General features: G+C 57.4%; 7 protein-coding genes across 7 annotated transcripts; 3 read left to right on the forward strand and 4 right to left on the reverse strand.

The window, feature by feature from the left end:
- Positions 1–1,837: 1,837 nt before the first annotated feature.
- On the reverse strand, positions 1,838–5,725 carry B0T26DRAFT_650511 (DNA mismatch repair protein msh6; the record flags this gene model as incomplete). Its single annotated transcript, XM_060438187.1, has 5 exons — positions 1,838–2,521; positions 2,579–4,983; positions 5,043–5,220; positions 5,282–5,332; positions 5,387–5,725. 5 exons carry the CDS (start codon positions 5,723–5,725, stop codon positions 1,838–1,840), a joined length of 3,657 nt encoding a protein of 1,218 aa, XP_060294480.1.
- Positions 5,726–6,346: 621 nt separating this feature from the next.
- Positions 6,347–7,588, reverse strand: B0T26DRAFT_741993 (uncharacterized protein; the record flags this gene model as incomplete). The annotated part of the gene is made up of 1 exon (XM_060444045.1): positions 6,347–7,588. One exon carries the CDS (start codon positions 7,586–7,588, stop codon positions 6,347–6,349), a length of 1,242 nt encoding a protein of 413 aa, XP_060294481.1.
- Positions 7,589–8,429: 841 nt separating this feature from the next.
- On the forward strand, positions 8,430–10,119 carry B0T26DRAFT_741994 (histidine acid phosphatase; the record flags this gene model as incomplete). The annotated part of the gene is made up of 2 exons (XM_060444046.1): positions 8,430–9,778; positions 10,092–10,119. 2 exons carry the CDS (start codon positions 8,430–8,432, stop codon positions 10,117–10,119), a joined length of 1,377 nt encoding a protein of 458 aa, XP_060294482.1.
- Positions 10,120–11,225: 1,106 nt separating this feature from the next.
- Positions 11,226–14,627, forward strand: B0T26DRAFT_358356 (uncharacterized protein). The gene is made up of 7 exons (XM_060434591.1): positions 11,226–11,809; positions 11,902–12,492; positions 12,571–13,095; positions 13,162–13,300; positions 13,351–13,430; positions 13,491–13,564; positions 13,626–14,627. Exons 1-7 carry the CDS (start codon positions 11,529–11,531, stop codon positions 14,354–14,356), a joined length of 2,421 nt encoding a protein of 806 aa, XP_060294483.1. The 5' UTR covers positions 11,226–11,528; the 3' UTR covers positions 14,357–14,627.
- On the reverse strand, positions 14,549–16,142 carry B0T26DRAFT_741996 (mitochondrial carrier domain-containing protein; the record flags this gene model as incomplete). Its single annotated transcript, XM_060444047.1, has 10 exons — positions 14,549–14,638; positions 14,717–14,879; positions 14,965–14,983; positions 15,054–15,213; positions 15,280–15,295; positions 15,405–15,525; positions 15,705–15,772; positions 15,859–15,883; positions 15,991–16,022; positions 16,105–16,142. The coding sequence occupies 10 exons, from the start codon at positions 16,140–16,142 to the stop codon at positions 14,549–14,551; spliced, it is 732 nt and encodes a 243-aa protein (XP_060294484.1).
- Positions 16,143–17,513: 1,371 nt separating this feature from the next.
- B0T26DRAFT_651536 (uncharacterized protein) lies at positions 17,514–18,488 on the forward strand (the record flags this gene model as incomplete). The annotated part of the gene is made up of 2 exons (XM_060438286.1): positions 17,514–17,672; positions 17,751–18,488. The coding sequence occupies 2 exons, from the start codon at positions 17,514–17,516 to the stop codon at positions 18,486–18,488; spliced, it is 897 nt and encodes a 298-aa protein (XP_060294485.1).
- Positions 18,489–18,758: 270 nt separating this feature from the next.
- On the reverse strand, positions 18,759–20,866 carry B0T26DRAFT_650008 (uncharacterized protein; the record flags this gene model as incomplete). Its single annotated transcript, XM_060438142.1, has 6 exons — positions 18,759–18,893; positions 18,964–19,303; positions 19,461–19,572; positions 19,656–20,144; positions 20,222–20,506; positions 20,590–20,866. The coding sequence occupies 6 exons, from the start codon at positions 20,864–20,866 to the stop codon at positions 18,759–18,761; spliced, it is 1,638 nt and encodes a 545-aa protein (XP_060294486.1).
- Between the last annotated feature and the right edge of the window lie 281 nt (positions 20,867–21,147).

Raw genomic sequence — 21,147 nt, forward strand, 5'->3', positions numbered from 1 at the left:
ACACCTACCTACCTTGAGCTCTCGCACTCGTTGATACTGTGGCGTAAGCGGCCCTGGTTTGAGTCAAGTCTTTCACACCTACGTGCTACGTTTGATGTGGCAAGGTCGTATATTCCTTCAGTACACAGTGGGAGAGATGACTGTGCGTCATTCTGTTGTCCTCTCTCCCAAGAGAATGTCCGATTGCTTTGAAAGCACGGAAGATGGCTGGGGAGAAACGCACAAAAGCATGAAGGAAATCAATACAACTGCGGAACCCATGGGCTAGGTATTCCTGGCAGGGAGTTGGTGATTGGGGGCGAGAAACAACGGACTGAGTTGGGCGAGAATGATGGCAGTTTTCATCTCGAGGCGATAGAACATGAAATCAAACATTGTGAGAACGACGTGCCTCTCTCGTCAGCCCAGGCCCGTGTCGTAGCCATCAGCCATGACGCCCCCTCAACATCGCCCCCCGTTTTTCAACCTTGTCTCACCCCATGACATGACCCCCATGCAAGTAGACAAACCGAATCACTTCCACGCCAGCATATCGCAGTGCAGAATGACATACCACGCATCCTCGGCGAGCGCCCGGACGGCGAGCGCCCCCCTCGCCTCGTCGATCTCGGCCTCGGTGACGCCGCCCGCGCGCCACGTCTCGCGGTACGGGTCGCCGGGCGCGAGACGGCCCAGGAACCGCTGTCAAGCACGGCTCTGGTCTCGGCGCCGGCGACGACCGTGGTGCCGGCGCCCGTGAGCAGCCTGCCGCTCGACCTCGACCTGGTGGCCGGCGGACCGAAGCCCGCTCGGCGCAGCAGCGCCGGCATGCTGCCGCCGGCGAACCAGTAGTCGAGGCTGTCTTGGCTGCCATCGTTGCCATTCACGACGGGGAGAGATAGGCAAACAGCTGCGAGGAGAAGACGACGTCGAACTGGGCGTCGGCAAAGGGCAGGCCGGCGAGCACGTCGCCGCGGCGGAAGACGATGTCGCCGCCGACGGCGACGGCGGTGGAGATGGCCCACTCGCGGGCCTGGGCGAGCACGCTGTCGCTTAGGTCGATGCCGGTGACGGAGCTTGCCGGTACGTGCACGGCGAAGCCGGCCGTGATGGTGCCTGGGCCGCAGCCGACGTCGAGGATGTGGTCCCGTGGTCCACAGGTGGGTCAGCAAGAAGGCGGCGTCCGAGTGCATGACTCGCTTGGAGTGGTTTGACACGGTCGAAGCAGACCAGCCCTGCCTGTAGTTGCTGGCGGCATTTACGAATGATCTGTGGTCGGCTATTATGGGATTCGCGAGAGGAGAGTCGTGGTTGGGTATCGTGGGCAACCAGGCGAGGTGCAAGATTCAAAGCCGAAAGCTGAAAGGTTGTGAGTTCGAAAGCGGGATTTGGCGCTGTCGTACTCGCATCTATAAGGAAGACTAATAAAGCTCTGGGTGGCGTCCCTGTGGGCTTGCACAATACATGTCCAGTATGTATATATGTACATGTACAAACAAACCAATGTCTTAGTGCCCTTAACCACCAAGGGCCTATGAAAGAGCGCCCATTAATATTCTCTTATTATCTAGTTGCTATTTCACCCGAACTGCAAGATACATAGATTCGCTTAGCATACGTTGCCATACCGAGCTGAAAAAGGCGACGCCAAATTAAGCAACAGCCATTATTGCCCCGAATTTGCCCCGAAACCAACAAAATACCCCTTTTTACGCTCGCGAGGTCGAAGTAGATACACACAGCTAACGAATCCCGTAACACATTACTTGGCCCACACTCTCGCCGTATTTGACGGCCACAAAACAAAGAGACGCCGTGCACAGACAAGCAAACCCAACAGGCCCAAAGCAAGACACACTCACAATGCCTCAATGGCCCGGACTAGCACATGGACGCCGTGCTCATCAATCTCGTCGCTTGCCCCGCCATCTCTCAGCAGGCTAGCCACGTCGCTCAGCAATCCTAGCGGGATATAGCAGCCTGTCTTGGCCTGCTCTAGGCTCTCTTTGAGACGACTCGTGTGCTCCCACTCCTTGGCCGCCACCTCGGACCGCTCAATGACCTTGGACGGGATCCCGCACATGGCGGCGCAGTGCATACCAAACGAGCCCTCGGCCACGCCATCCTCGAGCTTGTAGAGGAACGTGACGCGCCTGTTTTTGTCGTCGACGTGGATCTGCATGCGCTGCGACCGTATTTCGGGATGGTCCTCGAACTCGGTCGCCAGGCTGTGGTAGTGCGTTGCGAAAAATCCCATGCAGCCAATGTGCGATGCCACATGGTGGAGCACCGCCTGCGCAACAGCCACGCCGTCGTACGACGATGTGCCTCGGCCCAGCTCGTCCAAGATGACGAGTGATCGCGGCGTTGCTTCCGATAGGATCTTCTTGGTCTCGGACAGCTCCACGAAAAAGGTGCTCTGTGCTGCAAATATGTTGTCGTTGGCGCCGAGCCTAGACATGATGCGGTCTACTGGTGTCAGACGCGCCGACACGGCAGGGACGTAGCACCCAATCTGAGCCATAATAACGGCGACGCAAGACTACAGCATGGGTTAATAAGTGGACAACAAAATACGAGATGGGGAATCAATGCTTACCATTCGCAGGATCGTTGACTTGCCAGCGGCGTTCGCACCCGTGAGGAGGTTGATCTTGGCGTCGTCGCCGCCGAGCTTGATGTCGTTGGGAATAAAATCGGCCACAGTATTGAGCATGCAAGGGTGCCGCAGCTCGCTAAAATCGAGTACGCTCCTCTCGTCATCCACAAACTCGGGGCGGCAGCTGGGCGAGCCCAGGACCGACGATGCCTTGGCCAGGCTGATCAGGCAGTCTAGCTGCGAGATGATGCGAATGGCTTGTAGCCAGACCTCGTAGTCGGCGTCGAACTTGACAAACAATCGCGATGCAACCTCCTTCACGATCTGCGAATGCGTTTCCTGGGCCTCTTGAAGTTCCCGCACCAGGTCTTCCAGCTGCTTGAAGTAGTAGCGCTTGACAGCGGCCGTCGCAGACATCTGGCGCCAGCTTGCAGGAACCTTGACCGACTTGGGCGCCTCGATCTGATAAACCTCTTTGCCCACGTCGGTGAACTTGAGCGTTTTGCACTTGAGCACTCCCTTCTGCTTCTCGAGCAGCTCATAGAGAGCCTCCTTGATGCGATCCAGCTCGTCCTGGCTGCTGTCAAAGTCTTCCTCGATGCCACGCTCGGGCATTAGGACCTTGCTCTCCCGAACCTTGCGCCTGTCGAACGCCGTCTCCCAGAATGACAGGGGCTCGGAAAGGTCCGGCATAGCGGCCAGGAGCCTATCGACGAGGCCATTGCCTCCGCCGAACGTGCCGAGAAGGCTCATAGTCTTCCCAATCTGTTCGAACCCCTCAAGGACCCTGATAAAGTCTTCGGCCTTGCAAACACCAGCGTGGATGCGAGAAATCAACCTCTCAAGATCTGGCATCTTTGTCATCTGAGACGTGAATTGTTCCCGGAGACTGCGGTCGGCGTTCAGCATGTCGACCGCGTCCAGCCTCTCGTTGATCTTTCGGATGTTGCACAGCGGGTGGCAGACCCATTGTCGGAAGAGCCTCTTTCCAAAGGGTGTGATGCATCTATTAAGTAGGCTGAACAGAGAACCCTCGGATCCCCCGTTGGCCGTGTTCGAAAAGATCTCCAAGTTGATGAGCGTCTGGCCGTCAAGGATCAGGGTGCCGTTTCGTTGGATGGGGCTGTACCACTCAAAGTTGCCTTGCGAGAGCAGATTGCGCTCCAACTTTAGGACGCGGAGGTATTGCGTCAGCGCTCCAAGGGCAGACATTACAAGGTCCTTGTCCCTGGCCTCGCTGAGCCGCTTTGGCCAAGGCCGCTCTTTGCCTTGGTCGGAAACGAAGTAGCCGCCGCAGTCAAGTTCGCGCCTCGCAAGGTCTGCCTCCCAGAACTCCGTCCCTGGCTTGAGATGGTTCCAGATGGTCGTCGGACTGGTGTTGTTCTTGAGGATGCGCAGAGCTTTGGTTGACAGGCATTTCCTCTCTATGAGCAGCTCCCGAGGCGACGTCTGCGCGACAAACGTCTCAAACTTTGTGAGGTCTACATCGTCGACGAACTCGGAGATGAAGAATTGTCCGGTAGCTGCGTCCACAAACGCAATGCCAAATGCAGGCTTGTCGTCGATGACCGACTCCTTGATTGCCGCGCAGAAAGTGGCCATGTCGTCCTGGAGCATGCTGCCATCCACCAGTGTTCCGCCCGTCAAGATGCAGGCTAGTTCTCGGCGGATAATCTTGTCTACCTTTTTGGCTTTGGCATCGCGCTCTCGCATCTCCTTGCCCAAGGCGGATTCCATTTGGTCCACTCGCGCAACCTTGAAGCCCTTGGCCACAAACTGGTTCACCCACATGTCCAGGGAGCTCTCTGGCACGCCAACCATGCGCATGTTGACGCGGTCCGTGAGCTTGAGGTCAAAGAGCTGGTGACCGATCGTGGCATCGTTTTCGTAGAGTTCGTAAAACTTGCCCTTCTTGAAGAAAACCACCGTGTCCCACAGGTTCTTTTTGATCTCCCAGTACTGCTTCTCGAACGCCGAGAAGTCAGCCATCGCAGCAGGAGGGACATAGATAGAGGACTTGTCGAAATCCGGATGGCCAGGAGGGTTCTTGTTCCCGTCAAGAGGTTTCGCAAGCCAAGGGAATCTTTTATCGGGGGTTTGCGTGTGTGCTTTGGGCTTTGGCTTATTGGCACTTGTGGTTTTGGGAGTAGGGCGGGAGGTGATGGGCCGGGGCTCGCTTGGTTCAATATTGTCTGGGTCGTACTTCCATTTTTGCGCCGTTGATGTTGACGGAACGTCTCCCATTGCCTCATCCTCATCGTCTAGAGTGCCAGAGGAGGGGCCATGAGACGGCGACATATTCGACTTCTTGCGCGGCAGTGTGGGCTTCGAGATTGCGCGCTTTCTCTTCTTGGATCGCGAAGGAGCATCTGATTCGTCCGAGACCACAAAGTCGCCCATGTCCTCTGAAGACAAAATGTGTCAGCAATAGAGCCAGTCTAGATCTTTAACAAGTATACCGTACCATCATCATCCTCAGCGACGGCATTATCTTCGGCCTCGTAGACGTCTTCTTCATCGTCGTCGTCATCAGGGACTGCGGTGCGGGAGCGGCGCTGTCGGGTCCTCGAGGTTCTCAATGTGACAAAAGCGTCACTTCCCTCGTCGTCGGACGACTCGGCATAGCTAACGACTTTCTTGACCTATGTATGTAATGTTAGAAAGAAAGACAACTTGAAGGCTGTAGTGAGGTGGGTTGGCTACCTTGCGGGACGGGCTGCTGGCCATGGACGCCGTTACACTGGCAACCTGCTTCTTCTTCACGGTCTTAGCAGGAGTGACATGGGAAGACAAACTGGGGCTTCCAACCTTGACTGTGGTCGTGTTCGTGTTCGTGTTCTCTTGCGAGCCCGACGGTTCGACGGCATCGCTGCTAGCGGCGGGCGTGACGTTGGATGGGCGCTTGAAGGCGGACATCGAGTTGGATTTGGTCGTCTCCTTCAAGTATTGCGGAGACGTCCCCTTCGCAGTCGAGGCCGAGGGCGCTGCCCTGACTGACGGAGAAGAGTTGGGGCCATTGGAGTTGCTAACGGCAGCTCTGGAGAAGAAGCCAAGGATGCTCTGCTGCTTGCCTGTCGATGGTGCCTGGCCGGGTTTCTTAGCCGTTGACGGCGTCCTCGCGGGCGTGCGAGCAGTGTTCTCCACCATTATTGCCGCTGGAAATGGTATTTGGAAGCCTGGAGATGGACTCAAGAGCAGTTGGGCATGACAGGGCAAGACAATAGGAGTACAAAGGGGTGGTCGAAACTTGTGTTGTAATGTAAAGGGAAGGCCTGTCGGCTCTTTAAGAGGTACGCGAAAGACGCGGAAAGCTCGACCGCAAAATCGCGTTGCAACGCGCTGCAGCCCTGTCGCAAATCTTATCGCAGCGGACATGGGTCGATAAGAGCAAGCCTGATTCGCCTGCCCCACTCGGCCCTGGTCGATCAGGCCCTGACAAGACGGCCAGCAGAATGCAAACAAAGCAGAATGCAAACAAAGCAAAATGCCAGTTCCGTCCCAATTCAACACATTGTTCTAATCATTAATTGCAACTAACGTAAATAACTGACCCGAATTATCTTCAAAGACTAACATGCTCTCGTTTTGCATGCAACCTGGAGTCCCCAAAAGCAAAAACACAGCTGAGGATGAGGGGGAGGAGAGACCTGACTTGAATGCGCTAAACTTTCAGCACGCCCAAAACGCGAGTTGGCCTGGAGGAAAAAGAAAGCATAGGAAGACGCGCGCGCGACGCCACTACCCCCTAGTTGTATCCATCCCCCGTGCCTACTTGCTCGACAGGAACAGACGCCCGGTGGCGAGCCCTGCCCTGAAGAGCTTGTGCTTGATTCCCGTCAAATGCACCATGGAAATGCGGTCATGCGACATCTTGAGTGTTTCGGCGGCGCGAGGCAGGCTGGTCTTGTCGTAGGCCGCAACTCCTGCGTTCAGCGACGCCGCCCGGCAGAGTGCCTCTGCAAGGTCCCATCCGTCCTTGAGCGCCAGGTTGGCGCCGTTGCCCGCAAAGGGGCTCACGGCATGGTTGGCGTCGCCAATGAAGACCAAACCCGCGAGACCGGCGCCGTGGACGATAGGCTCCTTGTCTCGGGCAGGCACCATAAACGCCCTTGCAGCATCTGTGGCCTCAACGATGGTCCGGAAGGGCTCTGCAAATATGTGCCCGAGCGACATCGCTTCTTTTTTGAGCGCAGCTAACTGGTCGGCAGTCAGCCCTCCGGCTCGCGGATAGTAGTCGTTGCGTTCGGGCTCGCGCTGGCTAAGCCCCCAAACCACATTTTCCTTGTCCACGGCTGAGAAGAAGCAGCTGACGCCTCGACCAGAGAGCATCATGCCCCAGTTCTGCTCTAATGGGCTGGGGAGCCCATTGGGAAAGCTGCTCTGGCCTCCCATCTGGACCGCTCCGGCATATTTGGTCTTGTCGTCGGGGCGAAAGCTTCCCCGGATCTTGCTGTGGACGCCGTCTGCAGCGATGAGAAGGTCGCATTCGTGCACCGAGGTGTCGCCCGTTTCGCTGGCGACTGTGACTTTGATTCGGCCGTTCTCGAGCTTCTCTGCAGTAGTACAGGCGAAACCCCAGTGGAAGGTTGCCTCTGCTTGTCCTGCCTTCTCCTCCAGAATCCGCCGCAGATCCTTGCGCGCAATACGCATCGTGCCCGTCGGAAGGGTTCCAAAGGGCTTCAGCTGAAGGGAAATAAGCTCGCTCCACTTGCTGTCCCACATTTTGAACCTTCCAGAGTTGAGGGGGAAGATGGTATGCTCGAGAATGTCGTCCAACACCCCGAGCTGCTGCAATGCGACTAGTCCTCCATGTTCGTTTTCGCCGTTGAGAGACAGCGAATAGCCCTCCCTCTCGGGTTCTCTCAGGCTACGGTCAAAGACTGCGATCTCGGGAAAGCTCAACGTTGGGTCCCAGAGCTTGTACAAGGCGGCGACAAAGGTAGATCCGGCGATGCCAGCGCCCGCGACAATGATCTTCTTGCCCTCGAGAAAGTGGGTTTGGGGAGCCATCTGATGCCAACTCAACTCGGGAATTTCACCATTGTTTGGTCATGGGAATTTTTGCGCGTGGATTACGGGATCGGCAGCACATAATATGTACACGAGAGCCTCTCCCAAACGCGCCGAGCTGCAGTCAGACAAGCCACAGGATCGGGCCGCGTAACCCTCAAGCCATTCCAGTCATTTTGCCCGTTTCCAGAAAGTTCTGGCCAAAAGGGAGGGCCGCGGCTCGATTCTATTGGAAATTAGTCCGAATGCCTTCAATAGATTTTTCGTGGAATTTTCGTGCTATTTTCGTTGCCGACTAGGCACCCCGTGCTTACACAAGCTAGCCACAAAATCTTCGTTTGTCGTGCTGCGCGCGAGGTTATTTACTTACACTTGTACGGAATTGGAGGACAAAAGCGTGGTGTTTATTGACCGTCAATGCGATACAATCCAGGCACCAAGAAACCCTGCAGGTGCACCGGGCCATGACGTGGGGACTCGTTCCATAATTGGCGGCAATTATAGGGCAAATCAAGACCGAGGCATCAGCCGGCCTGGTCCCGCCGTCGCATAGGCGGACAGCCAAACAGCTTGGTAGCAGCCCTGTCCCAATGACGATGATGATCAACAGCATCCATGGATCCGTCACAGCTTCCTTGGTCATCCCAACCACCGAGTGGATCTTTTCACCGCGCACTACGTATAGCGACATGGGCTGGACTCAGGTACTGGGAACTTGGGACTTGAGTGACGGGCACTAATAATACCCGACGAAGAAATGCTTCTTCGCATCGCGTGGAATGAAATGTCTTGATCGGTTCCGCGATTGTCTCTCGTTTAGAACGCCGCTGTGCTGATCATGATGGTTCAAGGCATTCCGCTTCTCGCGGCTCTGCTGCCTTCGCTCTCGACAGCCACTCTGTACTCAACATACAAGTTCAACCCGCTGGAACATCTCGGCGGCGTCGCTCCCTATTTCGAGTCCCAGGATCCACCAACCTCGCCAACACCTCCGAAAGGATGCACGCCGGTCCGCGCTGCGTATCTTTCCCGCCATGCCGCCATCTATGCCAACGATTTCGATGACGAGGAGTACATGGAACCCTTCATTTCGAAATGGGAGAACCATACGGGAATCGACTGGTCCAAGATTCCGTCGCTCAGCTTCTTGTCTGACTGGAGCGCTCCCTTCTCAGAAGCCGAGCAGGAGCTGCTCACACGTCTGGGGAAGCTCGAGGCCACGGAGCTGGGAATCAGCCTTTCGTTCCGCTATCCCGGCTTTCGTTTGCCGCAGCGTGTCTGGACCTCTTCGGCCGAGCGCACCGCCAAGTCGGCGCAGGCCTTGGTTCGCGGCTTTGAGCTGCAGGACGACACCATTAATGTCGTGACCATTTACGAGTCTGAGGAAGCTGGCGCGGACTCTCTGACGCCATACAAGAGCTGTCCGGCCTACTCCTCCTCGGCGGGCAGCGACCAGGCCTCGGTGCATCTCAAAACCTTTACGAAGCCCATCATTGCAAGACTTAATAAGCTTGCGCCGACCTTCAACTTTACCGCCGAAGATGTGTATGGCATGATGGCGATGTGTGGCTACGAATCAGTAATCCGCGGCAGCTCTCCGTTCTGCAGCCTTGATTTATTTACCCCTAACGACTGGCTAGGCTGGGAATATACTGCCGACATCATGTACCACTACAATACAGGTTACGGCAGCAACGCGGCCGGTACGGTTGGGCTTCCCTGGCTCAGAGCCACTGCGAGCTTGCTGATGGACGCTGCCCCTGCTCAAGATTTGTACGTCAGCTTCACTCATCGCGAACTGCCGCCGACGGTGATTGTGGCCATGGGACTCTTCAACAATTCGGAATTTGGCGGTGGCGACGTCAACGAGACCATGCCGCTCGACCGCATCAACCACCGTCGCGCCTGGAAGAGCTCGCACATCCTGCCGTTCTTGGGCAACATCGCCATTGAGCGGCTCAACTGCACGGGGAGCCCCGGGTTTGCGGACGGCGAGTACTACCGGGCGCTCGTCAACAACGCGCCCCAGCCGCTTCCGGACTGCGGCGGCGGCCCGGGCACGAGCTGCTCGCGGCAAGGCTTTGAGACGTACCTCGAGGACCGTACGGCAATGTTCGAGGGGTTTTCGGAAAAGTGCGGAGTAGAATACAAGAACTCGACCGACTCGCTGACCATCTATACGGATCCTAAGTTTGGGAACGGAACGATGGTGGGCAAGAGATCTGACCCTTCTTCTCTATGGTGAATATGATCCGTGCCCACGAGCCTTCCGTGCCCACGAGCCTTCTGTGACCACGAGCCTTCTGTGACCACGAGGGTTGGCTGGGTTCGCATATCGGGAGGTTAGATAGATGGATGGCTATCTCGGGGCGAACGAGCCGCAACGCCGGGATAAGTAAATGATCGGACGGGCCAGGGACCAGCAATTGATAGGCACAATTGCCCGAAAGAGGCGGGCAGGCGGGAGAATGCAGTGGGATAGTTGGGAACCGGCAATCCATAGGCTCGCGCACGAGCCGCGGATAAAATAGAGGACAGCTCCAGCTGCCCCCTCCCCCGGTACCTAAGAATTGGAAGGCGGAAGGACGAGGTTGATGGGCTCAAAGCCTGAAAGGCGGCGCGTGCTATCGTGATGCAACCGTTTTATTTCTCTCTCTTTCTCTCCATCTCAATAAAACCTGAGAGGTGGGTGTGGTTGGTGCCCTAGCCCCTTCCCCTTGGGCGTTAGACAACCCGAGGCGGTTCCCGACATTCTGACATTTTACCTTATTTTAATTTTTAATTTTGAAACATAGGTACCCGAGGCGAGCTAAGGTGTGCAGCTAATACATTTATTTGAACTTTGGGCCGTCTAACCTGACTACCACGTACCCTGAACCGGAATCCGAGCCAACTACCTACGGATATCCCGAATGAGCTGTTGACGGGGGAACATCTTCGCGCCCCTGCTAGTAGTGCGGAAAAGGGGTTCCGGGACACCTAATTCGCTGTCGCCTGGTAGCCACCTGGCGTAGCTTTCGGGGTTGTCAAGCTGCCAGCTGGCTTCCCAAACAGCCACCTGCGACGGCGGTCCTTCGGGCCCATCGTGATTGCGGCTTGGGGGGCTTTTTGGGGGCAGGTTGGCAGCCCTGCAGATTACCCCGGGCGCCCCCAACTCCCCGCAACCACCACCGCCACCACCACCACCACCTTGACGAAAAAAAGAAAAAGAGCGGGAACGTGGAACGGGAACTACCCACGCACGCCGGCAAACTGCCCGGAAGGTTGGAATCTCGACTGTTGCGGGCTACCTTGGGTTGCGCAGGTTGGCAACAACCAGCCTGACCTGACCTGACCTGACCTAGAAGAGCCACGTCGGACACCCGACCTGCGTCCGTCCAGTGCCCGAGTGTGCTGCCCTCAGCTGACCAACAGACAATTTGGAGTTATCTGAATTCCCCCGAGCGGGCAACAAGCAACCGGAACTTTGACACCACCCGACGCACGCACGCACGCACGCAAGCACGCGCGCGACACACTGGACGGTTCAACTCTAACCCACTTCTTACTCGGGTCTACCTTTCGCCTAGTGCTGCAGAAGGGTACCTACCTTACCTACCCTGAGATCCCGGCCGCTTTGCGTGTGCAACTTGACCCAGGCCCGGCGGTTCGTTCAGGGAAGGCTTGTGGCGGTTTATGAGACTGAGCGGGTACCTGGGCCTGTGTGTGGGACTGTGAGCGAGCGAGTGCGAGTGCAGGTGCGAGTGCAAGTGCGCACCTGTGACGTACAGCGCTGGCTGCGTGTTAGGTTGCACCTGTTTGTCTGTTGTTTGCTTGGTCTGTCTGGGCCTGTCTGTCTAGGCCTGCCTGGCCGGTGTAGGCGGGTGGTGGTGTTGTGCGTGTGCGCGTCTGCATTGCGTGTGCTTGTGCGAGTGCTGCGTTCGTGTGGTGGCTTTCTCGAATGGACCCGCCAGACATTGGCGGCGTGGTGGTGGCGGCTGCGGCGGCGTCGGAGGGCGCGCGCGAGTCGAAGCACTATCACAATCACAACCACAGCAATGGCAACGAGCAGAGCATCTCCAATAGCCGGAGGGCCGCCGCCTGCCTCGTCTGCCGCCGCTCCAAGATCAAGTGCGAAAAGGGCCGCGCCCAGAACGACGACCGCTGCCAACGCTGTCTCCAGCTCGGAGTCCAGTGCGTGCGCCCCGACTTCCACGTTGGCCGCCGCAAGGGTGTCAAGAAGCAAGTTCAGTTTGCTTGCTCGAGTCCCAAACCCCAACTCCCAACAAGTCCACATGCCGGTCCATCTTGCTAACTGACAACCCCTGCTACAGTAAGCGCACTGGCCTGGAAAAGGCCCTGCACCAGGTCGAGCAGGCCGTTCGCCGCTCAGCTTCTGCTGCCCAGGGCATCGAGCCCGCCAAGATAGTGTCGGAGCTCAAGGCTCTCCTCGGACCCCCTTCCCATGGATCCGCTCCGGAACCCGGCGCTAGCCAGTCTGCTAGGGCCGGACCCCCCAGGCAGTCCTCGCGCCGCCACAGCAGCGACATCCTGCTGCCCGATGCATCCTCGGATGCCGGCGATAGCTCGGGCTCCGAACAGGACGGCATGAGCATCCCCCAGGACTCTACTCCGTCTCAGAGCCATGTGGCCGAGGAGAGCCTCGCTGTCGACGATGCCGAGAACCCGCTCCAGCTGCTGGCTCGCGCGTCCGATCTCCATGTGTCGCCCAAGTCTGGGACCGACCATGTCGCTGCAGACGCCGCCGCTCACCACCGGCTGCGCCAGAGTAAACAGAGCGAGAAGATTTCCGAAGTCGAAAAGTTCTTCAAGCTCAGCCAGTTCACCCTCGACGCTGGACCCGATATGGATCCCGTCAACCTGGGACTGATCACCGCGGAGGAGGCCGAGACCCTTTTCAACTTGTGAGCGACCTCGTATTTCGTAGTTTGGGCTTATATTCGGCGAGCTGGGGAATTGCTAACAATGTGAACCCTCCAAAGTTTCCACCACAACCTCGCTCACACTCGCTGGGGCCTGGATCCCGAACTCTACACGGCTTCTTTCACGCGCTCGCGGTCCGCCTTCCTCTTCACTTCGATTGCCGCTTCTGCAGCCCTGTTTGTGCCATCGGCGTCCGCTCTGTCTCGGAGGCTGTCCAACCACTGTAAGGCACTGGTAAACCGTATCATGATTGACCGCTACCGCTCCGTCGAGATTGTCCTTGCCTTTATGGTCAACGTTCCGTGGATGTTTCCGGGCAAGCATAGCACCGACGACGAGACCTGCTGGTATGTCTCTATGGCGACGACCATGGCCCTGGACTTGTCACTACACAAGATACTCGTGCCATTGGCCTCGCTCAAAGACGGCCACCACGGCAGCATCGCCCGTGCCGACTGCGTTGATCCTAAAGTCGCCCTAGCGCTGGACGGCTTTGGAGACGTGGACCCCAACTCAGAGCTTGGCCTACGGCTCTTGCGCCGCAGAGAGCGGTGCTGGATATCCCTTTTCGTGCTTGAAAGAGGGTATGTGAACTGCGATCCCTTTTGAAGCATGGTTAGGATATCAAGGTGGCTTACATGTTCCCCTAGGATGTGTCTGGCGCGAGGGCGGAGCTATACGGTTCCTCTCACCCCTATCCTCAGGGGCTGCGACCAATGGCATCTTTCAAGCATCGCGGACACAATGGATGGACATCTTGTCTCCATGGCCGTTCTCCGCAGAGATTTAGTAAGCTTATCGATTTCGGTATTTCGGCCTACGCTGACTCTGCGTTGTAGGATGCCCTGTTCACGTCCATTCGAGCCGTCTGTGACGGATCCCGCGAGACACTGGCAGATGGAGCACTGATTGCGCAGTCGTAAGTTCAGCGGCCTGAAGTAGTTTTGGGGGTTTCCCGTTTATCTGACCGTGCTCTCAGAATCCAAATCACTGTCGATAAGTTCTTTGACGAGTGGCACGCCAAATGGGGCATTTCCATCGGCATAGGACCTCGTAAGTCAGCACACCTCCGTATCAGCCGCGGAAGAATCGTTGGAATTGACTCGAGTCACAGAGCATCGACTGCCCCCTTACGTACAGATCCTCGTAACACACACGAGGCTGTCTATTTATAGCAGCGTTATTAACCACCCAACAGCCCCGACAGAAGTGCGGCACTTCTTCCACGCGGCCGGGCTGTCGTCGGCACTGAACGTGATGCGGGCAGCTATTCACGGCGAGGGACAGCTCTCGAGCATGCCTAATAACACAGCCATCATGATATCTTTTGCTGCGTGCTTTGCACTTCGGCTCAGCGGCCAGTTCGCGGGCAACTCGAACTTGGCACCCAGCGTCAGGACACTGATCGAAGAGACGGCGGAGGTCCTGGAGCGAATTGGCTCGGCAACCAAGCACAGGAACGGGATGTCGGCATTGTATGGCAAATACCTCAAATACATTGTGAAGAAGGCGGCAACCTCGTCGACTGCCGAGGCGCCCCGGCCCCGGTCCAAGACAGAGACGCTGTCGCCGCGTCACGCAGCACCCTTCTCGCGGAACCCCCAAACAAGCTTTGGCGTGGCGACCGATCCGCCCATGTCCAACGCGACCGTCTCGGCCGGGTTTTTGGAACCCCCAATCTGGTCCGAGCCTATTCAGTTCTCCTCCATGTCCGACGACCAGATCGTCGAGGCGCTGAGTAGGGTCGGCAACGAGTTTGATCCTGGCCTGAGCATGTATCCATGGGACGATGCGGCCGCGCTAGACTGGCTCAATTGGTCTAATCTGCCCGACTTTGGGTCCTGAGAAGCAGCTAGCCGGGTTGCCTCAACTGATTGTTTACGCTGTCGCCCGGGCCGGGGGCGACGAAGCCGAAAGACCCATTACAACCTCTTGCAGTTTCTCCATGAAGACGAATGTCAAAACAGTATGTGGTCTTTGTCGGAAAGGGGAGCTAGTTAGCTTCCGGTTGGGTCCGGAGGGATGGGGCCGGGAGACTTACGTTAGTCGGAGCCAAGCCGGTGTCCAACCCTTCATAAGAAACAATGGACCTTCGCTCCTCATTCCTTCGCGGATTACTTGGATTACCTGAGATGAAAGAAGGTTTTAATCCAGTCAGACGCCCAGATCACGAGTCGAGACGGGTAAGGGCTTGGATGTGCCTACACTGGACCCCTTTGCAGCGCTTTGGATCCTACTCTTTAGCACGTCGGCTGGCGCACACGCTGTCGTCGCCACAGTCCCGGCGAAAAGGGATGCCAGTGCGTGCGTTCGGATGTCGTCCTGCAGGGCGGTGCGTGAGAGGAGAGCTCGTTTCGCTGCGGCGTATCTGTGCGGAACATTAGATATCAGTAGGCCTCAGATGAGAGGTGAGTTGGCTTAAGGTGTTTTGGCTTAAGGTGTTTTTGGCTTACGGTGCTATTTGCGAGACGTCTTCTGGTGGTGAGTTTTTGCTTTCTTCGTGCGTCTCCTAGACCGGAGGAAGGGGGCGGGAGGAACTCACTCATGAGGACACTTCTAACGACATTCGCAGACAGTCCCCGGCCAAACACTTTCAGACCTTCGTCTTTCCATATGCGATACAGCCCTGTCGCAGCATCGGGATAACCGAACCGCTCGGCCGCTGGCTTGGCGGCGTCGGCGCACATACGTACAAGCACGACCTATTTTGTGGAGGTTAAGAGATGAGTGTGGGTTCCTCCAGAGTCGAGAGAAGGCAAAGAGTGGACTGAAAGAAGACGCAGGCTGCAGGGAGGTGTGTTCAACTCTCACCTCAGTAGGGTTGCCCACCATGCCAGCAAGCCCCCCGGCGACACCGGCGCAGACGATGGTGCTTCCTAGGGTGGTGGACGACTTGGAGCCGCGGCTCTGCTGCAGCTGCCGCGACAGGAAATTGTACAGGCCGAAGCGCGCCGTCGAGTATGTTGACTGCCGGAGTATCGAGGCTGAGAGACCAGACCACAGCGAGGTGAAACCTAATGGCACATTTTTTTTTTGCGATCAGCTTCGAATAGAGGCAGGATCAGGGATATAAAGTAGATTTCTAATTTTTTCCGTCTCCCCTTTACTCTTTTCCTTTCTCTCCTTTTCTCTAGACATAACAACTACGATAGACAGAAGAAGGCAGGCCCAAGCAGCTGGGGGGAAATCTTACCATCGCGCACAGCGAATTTATACAGCGTCGAAAGCATGGTCGTTCGAGTCTGCAGCACCTGCATCCGGCTGCCGCACAGGAGTTTGCGTGTAAACAAGCGTTGGTGTATCGAAGGGGGCGGGGTGGGGGCGGGGGCGCTGGGAAACGTACGTACTATTTTGTTTGGTCCAGAGGATGGGCTGTTGGAAACGGCGGACGTGGATGTGTGGTCAGTCGAGCTTTCTTCCAGGCTCTACACGAAACGGGCTACCGAGAATGGAACAAAAGACACCGTTTTTGAACTTACTGAAACACACGGCCATGGAGGCTGCCGCTCCGCTGGGAGAGAGAGAGAGAGAGGTGTCAGGTTCCAGATCTATCTGCGTGGCTTTGCGTGCTGCTCCTGCTCCTCATCACTCACCCGACCCAGAATGGCTGCTTCTTCTTCTGCGCTGCCATAGTTAGATCGCGCAGTTCCTCGTATGCTGGGCAGTCTGGGGGAGGAGGGGCGAATCAACCGCCTCGAGGGCAGATCAGGCAGGCAGCAAGGTGGGAAGCTGGGTAGGTAGAGAAGTCCGTTGGTAAGGCGGTGGTAAACACGCGCGTCTCGGTCTAAGCGGCGCGCGCCCGTCGTCTTCTTGGCTTTAGGGGCAACGAGATGACGTCTGGGCGCTTTCGGGGACCGGATGCATGGAGGGGAAGCCGCTGTGCTGTATGTATGTATATCGTTGCGCTGCATGTAACATGTACGGATACTATACGTGGACACGATGGGTGGTAGACAGGCGGGTTTACCCGGGCGAGCACTACTAATACACACGGCCAGCTCAGGTTCGGGCGAAATCATGTCTCCGAAATGCAAGCATGCAAGAGAGTCGGCTTCTAGAAGGAGGAGGGCCCGGAACACACACAGCTCCGCGCTCGCACGTGGGACAATATGGATGCCCAGGTGAATGCTCGCATCCCGAACGTTGCAGCCAAAGTAAACACATACAGGCATACATACGCCTTTCTTGTGATTACTTGCTCTCTATCCAAATCAGTACTGTAGAGACGAGCAGACAGCCAGAGACGCTCTCCCTCGAAGTGATCTGATGCCAAAATCTGGGCGCCGGGCATCCTCCGATAAAGTCGGACCCTAGAACTGAAGGCCAGATACCGCTGCTCACAAGGCCGAGGCAGGGCGGCTTCCTACGGATTTGGGGCGGAAGTGATTATGGGTGGGTATCCTGCGGGAAGCTCCGCTGGGGCGCTGAATCAGAAACAAGCTGCCCTGCAGAAGAGGCGTCCCCTGAGATGGCCGCGTGTTTTCCATCCATGATGGTGGTGCCCGTGGGGCGGCAGCTGCCTTTGGGGAGGCAGATGCGGGCCTGTGTTGGAGTTGCGGCGGGGGTTTTTGGGTGTGGTGGGGTGGCTGGCCCAACCCCAAAATTCCATCGAGGTTCCCACTTCTCGGAGGGCATTTTTGGGGGCCGAAGCAGGGGCTCGCTAGGTTGTTCGGCTCTCCCGTTCCAGGGCACCTGTCCAGGGGTCGCTCGGGTTCTTTGCGTGGCGGGGAACGAACGAAGCATGTGCTTTCGGCGACGGATTGGATGATTTCTAGGATATTGATGTGGTGATATTATTCGCGAAACAAAACAAAGACGAGCAAAACAAACGGCGCATTGAATTAGGCCTCTCTCTGTATATAATTAGTCAATTGCGTTTTTGTTCCGGACTCTGTTTGAGCGGCTCCTGGGCTACTTGCTCACTGCCCCTGTTCTTCTTTTTGGATACGACACTCGCTGGGAGCTCTCTCGAGTCAGAGACAGGCAGCTAGCGGCAGACGACATGTCGAGGCTTTCGCCCGCGCTCAAGGGGCTAATCAATGCGCCGTTTGCGCGTCCCGGCCAGGCGCCCGCGCCGCCCCGGATCAGAGACATCTACCAGAGCATCGCCCACGAGGCGAGGACACGGCTCTATGGCGAGCGGTCGTGGCTGACTCTGTCGGTATGTTGTCCGTCGTGCGAGATCCCACCTCGAGGCCTGGAGCACCACTGACGTGGGCTTCTTTTCGTGACTGCAAAGGCCGCTGCCACGTTTACCCTTAACTCGCCCGCGTCTCTCGGGATACTGCACCAGGCGGCTTCGGCTTCGGCGTCCGGGGGCAGCAGCGGCGGGCCGACGACACCTTTGGCCGTGGCGGAGCTGATCCGCGAGATCGGGCTCAAGTGCATCAGCTTCAACGGCATCCCACGCACCATCAACTGCCTGGGCGCCTTCCGGGCCGACCTGGCCTCGCAACCGTGGGCCGGGCAGCTCGAGACGCGGCCCTCGCGCACCACGACCCCTGACAACATTGCCGCCGTCCACCGCCGGGGCCGCGACCTGTGGCATAGCGTCTACACGCCCCTCGACGAAAAGCTCGAGGCCAGGCTGGCCGAGTCGCATCCGGACCTGCCCGTGCACATCCTCGGAAGCCACTACGGCCCGCTGCTCTCGGATCCGCCCCAGGAGGCGAAGGGCGGGCTAGCTGCCGTCGGGCGCAATCTGACGAGCGTCGTTGCTATCGCCTGCCTGCGTGCCCAGACGGGTGTCGGCCCCCAGGTGCTATCCCACGTCTTTGGTCTGCGCAAGGCCATCGAGCAGGGCGTTCACCGGGACGAGTTCGAGGCGGCCGAGGCTGACGCCATTGAGAGGCTGGCCAGCGACGAGGGCTGCCAATGGATCTTGACCAGCGTGGATCGCATCTCCGAGGCCATCGGGGCGAGCTTTGGCCAGCCGCTGAAGAGCGATAACGCCCAGGCGAGAGAGTCCAAGCTATGACGTTCTACTGGGGTTCATGACGGATAACTGGAGACATGTTCTTGGAGATAGAGTTGCGGCCCACCATATTTGGTTTCTGCACGAATACCTAATTTAGATCTCCCATCGCACTGTATAATGCACGCGTATCCTATGTACATGCAGGCAGAGTAGGTAGCCAGGAAGAAGGTTGATACTTTCCAAGACACTGTCCACTGCCCGCAAATTCGTAGCCTGTTCCAACTAACACACGGTATATGCAACCACCAGCCATCCTACGACACCGCCGTCTCACTCCATAGTCTGCAAGTCTTCCGCTACCGAAAATGTCGCGTCCGTCTTGCTCTTCACCTCGTCGACGCTGACTCCGGGCGCAATCTCGGTAAGGGTGAGTGTCCCGCGCTTGCGATCGACCTGGAAGACGCACTGCAGAAGAACAAGCTGTCGTCAGCTATCTAGATGCCTCTGAACGCGGTTCAGGGAGGGTATCTCTTACCAGGTCCGTGATGATGGTGCTGACGACGCGGGCACCCGTCAGGGGCAGGGCGCAGCTCTGCACGACCTTGGCGGAGCCGTCCTTTGCGACGTGCTCGGTGGCGACGACGATCTTGGTGCTCTCGGGGTTCGACACCAGGTCCATGGCGCCGCCCATGCCCTTGAACACCTTGCCGGGGATCATGAAGTTGGCCAGGTCGCCCGCCGCGCTGACCTGCAGCGCGCCCAGGATGGACACGTCGACGTGCCCGCCGCGGATCATGCTGAACGACTCGGAGCTGTCGAACGTCGCCGCGCCCGCGACCAGCGTAACGCTCTCCTTGCCCGCATTGACAATGTCGCTGCGCAAGTAATTAGCACCTCCGGAAACACAGAGCGATTGGAAGGGCAGGGTTGTGTTCTTTTTTTTTTCCTTTTCTTTTTCCCTTTTTTCCCTTTTTTTTCCCTTTTCCTTTTCTTTCTTCTTTTCCGTGTTATGGCGGGGAGGGAAAGACTCACGGGTCAACATCTTCGGGGAGCGGGTAGTCCCCCATTCCCAGGATGCCATTCTCGGACTGGATCCAGACCTGCTCGCCAGGAGGCAGGAACGACGGCGCCAGAGTGGGGATGCCTAATGGGCCGTGTCAGTGCCGCCGTTTCGGTTCTTGTCCCTTTATTGTGGCAAGAACCCGCAGAAGAAACTGTGGTACTCACCGACTCCCAAATTGACATAGAAGCCATGCTTTAGCTCTTTAGCTGCCCGCTTCGCGATCCGGTTCCTCCGAACTAGCGCATCCGACGGCTTAGCCGCTGCCTTTGCACTACCGCCTTCGGACCGCGTCTTGAGGATCTCGACCTGCGACTTTTCGGTTGCCGGCACAATGCGGTCAATGTAGATGCCGGGCAGGTTGACATCGTTGGGGTCGATCTCGCCCACTTCGACAATGTTCTCGGCCTCTACAATAGCTAGCTTCGCCGCCTTGGCCATCAGCGGCCCAAACGACTTGGTCGTGTACCGAAACACGCAGTTGCCCGCCGTGTCAACCTTCCACGCCCGCAAAATGGCCACGTCGCCCGGCAGCGCCGTTTCCATCAAGTAGGGCTTGCCGTTGAATATCCTCGTCTCCCGCGGCTTGCCGTACTCAACCACATTGCCGTCGGCGTCAAAGCGTACGGGGATCGCGCCCTCTTGCACGAGTGTATCTGACCAACAAGGTTAGCGAGGAGTCCGACAGTTTTCGATGACCGACTTGCAAGGACGACAAGAAAATGGTGCTCACGACCGCCGGTCGGGGTGAAAAACGCCGGAATTCCGCTACCCGCCGCCCGTATCCTTTCCGCCAGTGTTCCCTGAGGGCAGAGCTCTACGGCGATTTCGCCCGTCAGGTACTGGCGCTCCAGCTTCTTGTTTGCGCCCAAGTATGACATGATCATGCGATCGACCTGGCCGCTCTCGGTCAGAAATGCCAGCCCGCCGCGGCCTTCGGCTCCAGCATTGTTGGACACGGCAGTGAGAGAATGTAGCGATTCGGGGCCTCTCCGACGCAGGGCAGCAATGAGCGTCGCTGTCCCATTTGACCAAGTTCGTGTCAACAGCTGTCTTGCGGCCAACGGCCAGATTGGAACATGCAAAGGCCAGAAAACTCACATGCGACGCCGCATAACCCAAACCCGGCACTTAGGATCACCGAGCCGCTTTTAATGTCGGCGACGGCATCGTCGGCGGTCTCGAAGAGTTTGGAACCCGCTCGGTCAACCTCAGGAACAGGGGCAGACCTCCAGTTCCTTGTCTGGGAGAGATTCCGACTTCCAATTGCGATCGGCTTCGTTAACTGCGGCAATCTGAACCCTCTACGCCCATGAGTCGATGGCCAACATGCGCGGGAAGTTGTTGGCAAGACGAGCACTGCTGCGGTCTGCCTCATCGTACGCGAGACACTAGCCATGATTGCTTTTCCGCTCTGGCTTCAGCCAATGCTCCTGAACACTTATTTGTCAAGTTTCTGGGATATCGCGATACAAAAACAATCGCTGCAATTGCTTCTTTAGAGAGCTTCGCGAACAACGAACGAAACGCGCCGCCACCCCGGCTGTTGTTCTGAGTCCGGGGGGGTTCGGCGCCAAGAATACGTCACGAAGTGGGGCCGAGGCAGGCGGTTCTCAGATCTTCTGTCCGAAGTCTCTCCTTGTCAACTTCTCAGGGCAT

This window comes from Lasiosphaeria miniovina, assembly GCF_030549165.1.
Source record: "Lasiosphaeria miniovina strain SMH2392-1A chromosome Unknown B0T26scaffold_5, whole genome shotgun sequence".
Taxonomy (NCBI): Eukaryota; Fungi; Ascomycota; class Sordariomycetes; order Sordariales; family Lasiosphaeriaceae; genus Lasiosphaeria; species Lasiosphaeria miniovina.

What these genes read in the sequence shown, in the direction of transcription:
- B0T26DRAFT_358356 (XM_060434591.1), top strand. Translation starts at nt 11,529, where the DNA reads ATGGACCCGCCAGACATTGGCGGCGTGGTGGTGGCGGCTGCGGCGGCG. An exon ending in CCGTTCTCCGCAGAGATTTA is followed by an intron (nt 13,301 to 13,350) that starts GTAAGCTTATCG and finishes TCTGCGTTGTAG; the next exon opens with GATGCCCTGTTCACGTCCAT. An exon ending in TTCCATCGGCATAGGACCTC is followed by an intron (nt 13,565 to 13,625) that starts GTAAGTCAGCAC and finishes CTCGAGTCACAG; the next exon opens with AGCATCGACTGCCCCCTTAC.